The sequence below is a fragment of the Ambystoma mexicanum genome, chromosome 5p, assembly GCF_040938575.1.
Source record: "Ambystoma mexicanum isolate Mex_15411 chromosome 5p, UKY_AmexF1_1, whole genome shotgun sequence".
Classification (NCBI taxonomy): Eukaryota; Metazoa; Chordata; class Amphibia; order Caudata; family Ambystomatidae; genus Ambystoma; species Ambystoma mexicanum.
Genome location: NC_090930.1, coordinates 845,275,446 through 845,287,570, shown reverse-complemented (window position 1 = coordinate 845,287,570; position 12,125 = coordinate 845,275,446). Strand labels below are relative to the sequence as shown.

General features: G+C 45.8%; 1 protein-coding gene across 1 annotated transcript in view; it reads right to left on the bottom strand.

Moving 5' to 3' along the window:
- Positions 1 to 12,125, bottom strand: part of NME8 (NME/NM23 family member 8) — a 2,398,321-nt gene that overhangs the window by 906,529 nt on the left and 1,479,667 nt on the right. Inside the window, exon 14 of the mRNA XM_069613833.1 lies at positions 2,467 to 2,574. Coding sequence (XP_069469934.1) covers positions 2,467 to 2,574 — 108 coding nt within the window. The remainder of the gene's footprint in view (positions 1 to 2,466; positions 2,575 to 12,125) is intronic.

Sequence of the window (12,125 nt, the reverse complement as noted above, 5' to 3'; positions counted from 1 at the left end):
TTCCAGGCAAATGTCGAATGGTTACATTCCTCGTGATTATCCCGTTCAATTATTTAGATATTGATCACTCCATTTAATTCTATCGTTACCAGAATTAACCACCAGATTTATCGGTCCAACACCCAGACTCACTTTTATGTGCATGTCAAATGTACAAGCTAACATATTGTGATCATTCATATTTGTTTCACACACTTCGAAGTGGTTACAAGCAGTGTAAAAGCTGGTGAAAATGTAATCCAAAATGGATCCAGTTTAACCCCTAGGTCATGTCGATCTCATCAGGATATTCCCAGGTGCATTACCGTTCAACATAGACAACTCTAATGTAGGCATATGCGCTGCCCACATGTGTCCATGACTTATTTTAATCAAGGTGAGCAAATAATCACAGATGTATTCCAGTTCATCCTGGGAATATTCGGAGTTATAACACAAATAATTAAAATCTACCGTAATCATTATATTCCCATTAAGAGTAAGGTTCTGCCATTGAGATTTGCTCAAGAAAATCATGTAGCTCACAGATAGCCCTAAGCCAATAAATGTCAATAGGTAACATGTGACCCAACGTGGGATCAGAAGGAAATTCGAATGCAATAAATAATGGGCCCCTTAAAATATGACTTTCTTCTTAAACTACTATGCCCATATTAGATTTAAATGCAGTAATTAAACTACCAGAAGGTTGACCTCATTTTCTCTGCATCGCTGAATAATGTATCCAACAAGGAGGGATACTTTAGTGAGCCAGGTTTCTTGTAATAAAACAATATGATAAGATATGATATGATTATATGATATGATATGGCATTTGTAATAAACCTATACACAAGTGTTTCAAGGCGCGATAGTATACCAATATCAGGATTATTCAAAAGTTCAAAGTGACCACGCTAATTCCATGTTAGAAATATTAGAGGATCTCCCGTACCAAAGATGGATTTCGGGACCTGATAGACTAGCCTTATCCACATTTAAAGATCTAGCCACCCAGGAACAGTCGTAAACATCCAATTTGTTTGATACACCTTAATTAATGGGACATACCACTCTGGCTTTTAGGACCACTCTCCCGGATGGATATAACAATATCCACAGGCATCACATGTAGCTTTGAGTTGCGACTAACACACTCTCTGCTCTCATACAATGGGTAGAAGGGAGTAATATCTTAGCCAAGTTATCTTAGAGGAGCAGATTCCTTTAAGATAACACCATAAACAATTTTGGAAGTTCGCCCAGTACCCTCTCTGGGAAAGTTGCATTTAGAAGTGTGCTCATTGAAAGAGCATATAACCCATCATATCACCCCACCACGCTTACTCTCTCCTTTACATCACCACTCAATTAGAACACAGAGATACTACGACACCATTCGGTATAACTGTTCTCATACCAACATCCGCCGTTTACTCCACATCATTCTATGTAAACACTGCTGGTTTCACACCCCCAGCCAGGCGTTTTCCTCAGGATTAACGCAGCCACATCCGTTCCGGATAAATCCTGCCAGAACGAACACATTCTCCTGATCTCTCAACCACCACACCTACCGATAAGAAGCAGCTATTACACGAGTACCGCACGAGCTGCACACATACCCAGTCCTCACACGCACCTTTTGACTCTCCTTACTCTCTCTACTGATCTGAACTTCGGTTCCCAAGGGCGTTCAACCTACCAGCGCCTTCAGACCATACCAATGGTATATAAGGCGCTATATAAGTGCAAAATAACATAACATAACATAACATATCCAGAGTAACTCTCTCTGCTCTAACCATGTTTATAAATTCAACCAGCTCAATGTCACGACTGGAGATAGGATGGAGATTTATAACTTCTGAAAACACTGCCAAATTATTTGATCTGTTCAAAATGAGTGAAGTGTTACTTCGAAAGACACATTCTAATGAGAGCGTCAATGGTCTTCTTTGCTCTTCTACAGTAATGTCTAGAATAGACACCTCGCAGCTATGGGCAGATAGCATTAATCCCCAGAGGCGTTGCTAGGGATGGTGCTCAGGGGGCTATAGCCATAGGGTTTTTCGGTTGTAGCTCCGGATAGATTCTCAGGGTCTACAACCAAAAGGCTAGCTAGCCCCCAGTCCCGACAGTCCTGGCATTAGCGTAGCCCCAGATCTTTTACAAACCTAGCAACACCCCTGTTGATTCCCCTGAATCTCTTAAGCTTGCATTAGGCCCCATGCCTTTCAAAATACTGTAGGACCTTGATTCACCGATTTACATATCAGAGATGCAGCGGGATCATGTATACAGGCCAACTGCGAGTTACAGTCTTCCTTAATAGAAGAAAAAAATATTTCCGTTAAATCAGATGTAAGGGTTTGACATCCAACTGAGTGGCCCACTGGCCGGAAAGTAGAACGCACAGCATCCAGCAAGTGGCCGTTATTCAGATTAATTTAATTCATGTATTTTCAGAAAGAATAAGAACCATACCTTTCAGGCGCAGTCTCCTTGGCTTCTGCCACTGTCTCTGGGCCCAGCATTGTTTGCCAGTGCTGTATAGCATCTTCTCGAGCCAAACCAAGTACAAGAATTGGACCACTGTAAAATTAACAAATGAGTGTGAAATGTAAGAAAAATATGCATACTGCTAACAAATGAAATGCATTATCAATAAAGTGCACTTGTGTTATCTTGCTTTGCCCCGTTAAAATGAGACATCTGCCTCGTAAAACACATATTGGTGTTTAATTTGCCCATTAAAGAGTCTTAGTTCCTGCCAGCAAATAGAAGTCATTCTGTAGGTTTGTAAAAAAGATAGTAACATGTGAGCATGTTTGCAATGTTTGGGAGAGTTAATGCCTTCAGAATGAACACTCCCAGACTATAAAAGGAGTTTGGGTCAAATATTCCAAGGAAGTGTTAAGTTTTTGGTAACTGTGTGGGAGAAAATATTTCATTGATTTTTTTTTAAATGAAAACAAAAAAGAACTTTGTTTTCAAATTCGAAATCTCCCAAAACAAAAAGCCCGCCCATATGTCTTTGAAAGACCACAGCTGTTGCTTTTGCCCTCACCGAATGTGCATGCAAAACTTTGGATGGGGGGGGGGGGAAGGTGGTAGGGCGGGAGGGTCATTTTATGAACTCTTTACAATGCCCACCACCACACACCTACTGATGGAGGCTTTGGATGCCTGGCCTCCTGGGAGGACACTCTGAAAGTACCAAAACGTGTGCATGACTTACTAACGTCTTTGGTTCATGCCAAATCGAATTTCAGGGATCTTCTGACGTCACAGCAGTGTAAAGCTGTCCACCTCCAAATGTGGCTAGAGAAGGAATGCAAATTATCTCTAAATGTATGTGAAAGGCTGACACAACCTTTCGTAGAAAAACAGTACAACCTTGTTTTTATGAAAGACTGTAATTCTCAGTAGAAGCCAGTGCCTGAATCTCGCCTACACTCCTAGTTGAAGTCAAGACACCAATAACACCATCTTACAGGTAACTTACTTAATATCAATGGATGCCATGAGCTCACATGGCTTGTGGGCCAGTGCCACAAGTACCACATCTAAATTCGACAAAGGATCCCGGGGTTTAACAGTAGAAAACATCCTGCAAGCCCTTCGGGCAGACTTTTCACCACTGGATTGGATGAGGAAAAGATCATAGCGTCTGAGTTACTATATGACCAATAGCCGCTAAATTAGTTAGGCAGATATCCACTTGCATGCCCAAATGCGCCATATGGGCAGAAATATACAAGCCATCGTATAGTGAGTAGCTCAGAGGACCCACCTTCCACTGTTCCACCAAAATGCAGAATCACAACCATTTGCTCTTATGCTGACAGCGGGTAGAGTGCTTCCTGTTCTGCTGTATTATCTGTAAATGTTCCTGCCCCAGGTGATCCAGCATCAGCTCCTCAGGAACCATTCTGCTAGAGTGAGAGACTGTTGCTTTGAATGGAGGGCTGATGCTCCCTGCTGGGAGAACATGTTGCATCCAGCGAGATTGGCCTCTGGTCCGCTGAGTCTCGCCTGAGAACCAGACCTGGTCCTGGCGGGCGTGACGGTGCAGCCAGGCTCATAGTGCATTCCCTGGATGTCCACAATCTGCTGTTCACTCTGTGAATAAGAGGAACCAGGGAAAATGTATAACAACGTGTTTGACTGCTCTCTATCTGCAACGCATCTCTTGGAAGACCCTTGCACTGGCCTCCTCAGGATTCGAATCAGTGGTGGTTGGTGTTGAATTCTATGCTGAACACGTCGACTTCTGGGAAGCTATCACTCGTAGCTGTCTGCTCTGAGCCTGTGGAGCCTTTCCACAACCGTGTTGCATTATTCTGGGGACATGAGTCGCAGTGAGCGTTATACCCTGGATGACCCCTCAATTCCAGATCCCAATCGCCAGCAGACATAGAGTAGGGGTCATGATTTCCCCCACTTGTAGATAGAAAACGTAGAGGTTGTGCTGTCCATCTACATCAGCACGACACACATCCTGGATGAGACGTAGAAAAGACTTGTGGGACAGAAATATGGCCTGGCTCGCCAGAATAATGATGTGACTTTCCTGGTCCGGTCCTGACGAAAGGCTCTGTACCTAGTGTGTTTCCAGTTTTGCCCTCCAACCATCTAGAGACAAGTCCGTTGTCACCGTCACAGAGTGGGGAGTCGGGGACAGAGGATCCCCGCTCATCAGGTTGCGCTCACCATGCCACCTGAGCACGTTATTTCTCAATGAGAGAGGAACTGACACCTTGTCCAACTGGGTCCCGTTCTCCTAATCCCAAGCCACCACCAGATGGAGCAGAAAACAATGCATTTTGAAGCTGGCCAACGGAATTGTTAGAATGGAGTTAGGCAGCAGCCCAAGAAGAAGCTGGAACCATGAATTGGAATTGGTGATGCCTCCATTGTTCGAATACCTTATAAATAGTGAGCAGTTACTTCTCGATGATGGCGTAGCTCAGTTCACGTGGGGTCAGTATGTGTGTCAGATATGCAATGGGATGTTCCATATAGGCGGCTGGATTGTCTTGTAGTAACACTGCAGTTATGGTGTCTTCAGAGGCATCTGTCTCAACGATAATTGGGTGAGTATCATCTGAGTGTTATGGTATTGGGACCTTCATAAAGGCTTCTTTCAGTGACTTGAAAGTCATTTCATCCCAGGAAAATGTGTGATTAGACGGAATGAGTAATGTAATACTGGTGGTCACACTGGCAAAATCATCGATAAAACCCCAATAATAATTGGCACTCCCTAGAAAACGTTGGGTGGATTTAACATCATGAGTACTTTTCCACTTTTTAATTGTATGTACCATCTTGGGGTCCATCTGTATACCCTTAACGCTGACAACATTGGCCAGAAATTATAATTGAGGCAGATGAAAGACACGTTTTCCTCGTTTAGCATAAAGATTGTTCTTCATAAGACAGGCAAGACGTTCGCTAACATGTGACAGATGTTCTTTCAAGGTAGGGAGAAAATCAGTCTATCATCAAGATACACCCACATGGATAGACCAATAAGATCAGAGAAGAGGTTCTCTATAAACCTCTGAAAGACAGCTGAAGCATTACAAAGACCAAATGGCACTACTCTATACCCATATTGCCCCAGAGGCATTTTAAACAAGGTCTTCTATTCATCCCCCTGTTTAATCTGGATAAGATGAAAGTTGAGGAGCAGCTGCATACCTCTACAGGAAACCCTGCCCCCTTCCTCCTATAGGTTGGAGACATGAGACTGTGCCATGTTTGACACCATCCATTATGCCAATACTGCAGCGTGTGTTCCAAAGAAGATACCCATTGAGACAACCCTACTGTCATGATCTCTGCTTCCAAAAGGTCAGGGTTTTCCCAACTCCCTTGGAAGCAGATCCATAACCCAGGTTCCGAGTGCCAACCAGTCCCAATTGGGACCTTTTGGACCCAGTCCTGGCGCCAGTGGCAGCAGGCTCATAAATATGCCCAGTCCCAGCGCTGGAAGCGCCGGGCTCATAATGCTTGGGTGGATTTACCTGCAGCAGACCATGCTGCTTACTTGCCTGCCAGTTGAGCATCTGATCCTCTTCTGTTTGGAACTACTTTTCCTGTTGGGTGGGGCAGGAGCCACTCCCTAGGTTCAGAACACTGGAACTCTTCTGGAAAGCAGGAACTCTTTTCTTACCTAGGCGTGGCTGTGGAAGGAGACACCTAAGCACTACAGGAGGCTATTTAAACCACACCTGATGGATGAATCTTGCTTTGCGTTATTCTGCATCCTCTGCAGCAGAACGCTCATCGTGTCTTCTGCATCTGATCCTGGGCCTAAGGAAAAAGGCTTACCATCCTGAATCCAGTCTTCAGCAACACCTATAAAGACAAGAAAGAACAGGTTAGCATTACGGTCTTCAGTGACAGCTCTTCACTTACCAGGGCCATCGGCTGTCACCAACGCCTCGCGCTGCATTCTGAAAGACAAAGGCTTACCTACTCTTCGTGCGCTCCGGAGGTCTTCACACTGCATTCCGGCATCTGAAAGACAAAAGCTTACCAACTCTTCGCACGCTCCGGAGGCCTTCGGCGCTGCATCCCGCATCTGAAAGACAAAACAAGGTCCGTTTAAAGACATTGGGGAACTTTAATACTCACGTGCCATTACTCCTTTCCACATCTAACCCAGTGGGTATTCCGGCACCCTGCAGCCGCTCCGAACTTGTACCTGCAAAATAAAAAGACAGTTAGAGCGCATCGTGAAGCAGGCAACAAGCGCTTACTTACGTGCTTCCAGGCGCTTCTATTCATCACACGGGCTCCATCTTCAACTCACTTCAGCCCGTCATCCACCATCGCCGGAACCCTGCAAAACAAGAGACATCATTACTAAAGACTTTAAAGACATTAGAATTACTCGAAACTTACCGTTCGTGCAGTAAACGACGGACAGCAGTCCTCTGAAGTCAAGAGGCCTGCTCCCCTTATCCAGTGAAGAAACTGGTTACAGCACCCTGCCCCGAGGCAGATGGAGAGCACAGCGTTCACTTACCTAAGGTGAGAGCGTTAACCTTCGGGGTTCTACAGGAGAAGAGAAAGGGAAGAAGAGAGAGACATTCAATAACCCAGTTCATTAATCCCATATTTTCTATCTGCAGACATCTTACCCTTCGAGTCAAACATACAGTGCACAGAGGTCCAGCCCAAAGAGCCAGCCGTGTGTTACACGTCACCTTTGAAGATACGGTATACGCCCAGTCAAGACCGGCGCCTCTACGGGAATCAGGTGAGCGTTACAGAACGCAAAGCCTACCACAAAACTCCCGTCCAGGCGCTATGGAAACCTCGGATACCGACCAACTAGCCCAGTTACTTGGGGAACTAAGGGCAGAAGTGCATGCAGCCCGTCAGGAAACGAACGCTCTAAGAAGGGAACTGATTATTTCCAAGGAGCGAACAGATGATCTCGCTAGACAATTGCTACAGTCACAAGCCGGACAGACCCCGTTACCCGCATCTGGGGGAAATCTTCCTTCTACATCCTCTATGAATCCAGTGCAGATCAACCTACCTGGGAATGTACCTCTGGCTCCGCCCGAACGATTTTCTGGTGACCCAAAGAGGTTTGCAGTATTTATCAATCAGTGCCGGTTGCATTTCTTATGCCGGCCAGCAGCCTTTCCAACTGATCAAGCTAAAGTAGCTTTCGTGCTTTCGTACCTCAGTGGCAATGCGGCAGACTGGTCGATCCCTCTAGTAAATCAAGATGATCCGGTCCTCCATGATTTTCAAGCTTTTCAGCTCAGTATGGAAAAACTGTTCGCAAGACATTCACAGGGGCAGGCCTTGGACAATGAGCTTCTTTCGTTGCGACAAGGTACTCAAGACCTTTTGGTTTATATTGCGTCTTTCAACAGACTGATAGTGGAAACTCAATGGCCTGAGGACAAAAGGATTACGCTGTTTTATAGAGGTTACGTGGAGAGCTCAAAGATGTGTTAGCCCAAGTAGTGAATCCCCCACAAGATTGTTCAAACTATATAGACTTAGTCGTTCAAATAGATCACAGACTGCAGAACAGGAAGGCCGATCGTTCCAAGTTTGATGCTCGAGTATTTTCAAAACCGCCAACTCCTTCCAAAGGAGTAGACTCCGGGGAACCCATGCAAATAGGGGGTCTGAAAGGTCCTCTAACACAAAAGGCGCGGGAAAGGAGAAAACAGTTGCAATTATGCCTCTATTGCGGAAACTCAGGGCACTTTCTTCGAGACTGTCCGGTGAAACCTGCTAAGAAGGCAGTAGGAGCTGCAGTTACCAAAGTTACAAACTCTGAGCAGGGAAACGACCTCGCCCGACAAGAATAGAGGTCCTCTTGCCGAGCGTGAAAACCAGTTCCGTGACCTCGCATTTCGTGATACCTATGGTCCTCATTAGCCCTGATAATCCGGATCGATTACATGCAATTGAAGCTTACATCGACAGCGGTGCCATCGGCAATTATGTGGATCATGAAATGGTTTTGAGGATGAATCTAACTCTTTGTCCCAAGGCTGTAAAGGACGTCATTACTACGGTGGATGGTACGGAGATAGCCTCCGGGCCAGTAACGCATACCACTCAAGAAGTGACGCTAATAAGTCAAGATGGACACCATGAGAAGATCGTGTTCGATGTGATCAAGGCCCCTCAGTTTCAGATTATTCTAGGAATACCTTGGTTAGAGAAACACAATCCTCTGATCGATTGGCGAGCAAGAACGGTCCAGTTTCCAGAATGTGTCTCTACTTGTCACCCTCCACCTGGTGTTGCACTGGCAGCAATTTCTTCAGAGACTCCCCAGTTACCTCCCGAATACCTAGAATACCAAGATGTTTTCCGGAAGGATCAGGCTAACTCTCTACCTCCTCATAGGTCTTATGACTGCCAGATAGACCTGATACCTGGATCTACTCCTCCTTGTAGTAGAATTTATGCCCTCACCGAGCCTGAGAACCTTCACCTTCGACAATACCTGGATCAATACCTGGCAAATGGGTTTATTCGTCCTTCCAAGTCCCCTGCTTCTTCAGCTTTGTTCTTCGTTCCAAAAAAGGAAGGAGACCTTAGAACTTGTATAGATTATCGCTCCCTGAACCAGATCACCGTTAAGAATAGATATCCGTTACCTTTGATCCCTGAACTCCTGGACCAAGTCAGAAAAGCATGCATATATACAAAGCTGGATCTTAGAGGAGCTTACCACTTGGTACGAGTAAAAGAGGGCGATGAATGGAAGACGGCCTTCCGCACCAAGTATGGGCTATTTGAATATCAGGTCATGCCCTTCGGACTTTGCAATGCCCCGGCCGCCTTTCAATATTTTATGAACGATGTCCTCAGAGAGCTCATAGATGTGTGTGTTGTTGTTTACATTGACGACATCCTCGTTTATTCTTCATCGGAATCTGAACATCGGAAACACGTGAAAATGGTCCTCGAAAGATTGCGTCAACACAAACTTTTCGCTAAGTTGGAAAAATGTGTTTTCAACGTGACTGAAGTTGAATTCTTGGGATTCATATTATCACCTGGCGGAGTGCGTATGGATTCAAAGAAGGTCGATGCAGTTCTCAAATGGCCATCACCATCCTCCGTAAAAGGTGTGCAAAGCATGTTAGGCTTTGCTAACTTTTACCGCAGGTTTATCCCCGAATTCTCTCGAATAGTCCAGCCCATCACTGCCTTGTTAAAGAAAAACAAACATTTTGAATGGTCTACCGAGGCGGAACAAGCTTTCCAGGATTTGAAGACTAAATTTATCTCTGCACCAATCTTAAAACACCCTCGCCCCGAACTCCCCTGCATCGTGGAAACTGATGCTTCAAGCCTTGCCATGGGGGCAGTACTGTCACAAAAGGACCCGGTAACCAATCAGTTGCATCCCGTGGCATTTTGGTCCCGCAAATTCTCGCCTCCTGAAATCAATTACACGATTACTGACAAGGAACTTCTGGCTATCAAGTCTGCCTTTAAGGCTTGGCGGCATTATCTGCTGGGGGCCCGACACACCGTTACTGTGATTACGGATCACCGAAACCTGCAATATTTGAAAACCGCAAAAGCCCAATCCTCTAGACAACTCTGTTGGGCATTATTCTTTGCCGAGTTTGACTTCATAATTACCTATCGACCTGGTACAAAAACGGTAAAGCTGATGCCCTTTCTCGGATGGGAGTGGAAGAACACTTGATCAACCCTAAACCTGTACCAATCATTCCTGAACAAAGAATTCTGGGTGTAATCGCCACACAATCCATAGAGGAAGTTAAGGATAAAGCCAGGCAACTTGTAACTCCAGCAGACATACAGAATTGGCATCTGCAAGGAAAGGACTTTGCAGTAAAGGACAACTTATTGTATTTCCAAGAACGATTATACCTGCCCAGCACAGATTTACAGAAAGAAGTAATCTCTTGTTATCACGATTCTTTAATGGAAGGACATCCCGGTATAGCCAAGACCTCAGAAAAGATCAAGCGCTACTTCTGGTGGCCGTCTTGGAAAAAAGATATCAGAGACTTTATAATGTCCTGTGGAGTATGCGCCCAAAACAAGAGTCAAAAGGAAAGACCAGCAGGCCTCTTACGCCCTATTGACATCCCACCTCGCCCTTGGCATACGCTTTCTATGTACTTCATCACCGATCTACCTCCATGCTCCGGATACAATACGATTCTAGTAATCTTGGACTTATTCTCCAAGATGGCGCATTTCATTCCGCTCAAAGGCTTGCCAACAGCAGCAACTCTGGCCCGAGAATTTCTCGAAAACATCGTCCGACTGCACGGTTTTCGGGATCAAGTCTGGTTATCCACCAAATATCTACCTCTAAAAGGGCCACGCACATTCAACCCAAGATACCTTGGTCCCTATTCCATCACTACCATAGTAAACCCAGTAGCGGTCAAGTTGGACTTGCCCCCGCACATGACGATACATTCGGTCTTCCACGTCTCTCTATTAAAACCCGTGCAACCTCAAACCCGACTAACTAAATCTCCAAAACCTATCCTAGTTGATGGGGAACTCGAGTTTGAAGTCAAAAGCATTCTGGACTCCAAGATCTCCAAATCTAAACTATTTTACCTAATTGACTGGAAAGGCTACGGCCCCCAAGAGAGATCCTGGGAACCTGCTGAATATGTCCACGCTCCTCGCCTAATCAAAAGATTTCACCGAACATTTCCTGACAAGCCAAAACCCCTGGAGAAGCCCGGTTTGGGAGGGGCCTTGAGGGGGGGTACTGTCATGATCTCCCAACTCCCTTGGAAGCAGATTCATAACCCAGGTTCCGAGTGCCAACCAGTCCCAATTGGGACCTTTTGGACCCAGTCCTGGCGCCAGTGGCACCAGGCTCATAAATATGCCCAGTCCCAGCGCTGGAAGCGCCGGGCTCATAATGCTTGGGTGGACTTACCTGCAGCAGACCATGCTGCTTACTTGCCTGCCAGTTGAGCCTCTGATCCTCTTCTGTTTGGAACTACTTTTCCTGTTGGGTGGGGCAGGAGCCACTCCCTAGGTTCAGAACACTGGAACTCTTCTGGAAAGCAGGAACTCTTTTCTTACCTAGGCGTGGCTGTGGAAGGAGACACCTAAGCACTACAGGAGGCTATTTAAACCACACCCGATGGATGAATCTTGCTTTGCGTTATTCTGCATCCTCTGCAGCAGAACGCTCATCGTGTCTTCTGCATCTGATCCTGGGCCTAAGGAAAAAGGCTTACCATCCTGAATCCAGTCTTCAGCAACACCTATAAAGACAAGAAAGAACAGGTTAGCATTACGGTCTTCAGTGACAGCTCTTCACTTACCAGGGCCATCGGCTGTCACCAACGCCTCGCGCTGCATTCTGAAAGACAAAGGCTTACCTACTCTTCGTGCGCTCCGGAGGTCTTCACACTGCATTCCGGCATCTGAAAGACAAAAGCTTACCAACTCTTCGCACGCTCCGGAGGCCTTCGGCGCTGCATCCCGCATCTGAAAGACAAAACAAGGTCCGTTTAAAGACATTGGGGAACTTTAATACTCACGTGCCATTACTCCTTTCCACATCTAACCCAGTGGGTATTCCGGCACCCTGCAGCCGCTCCGAACTTGTACCTGCAAAATAAAAAGAC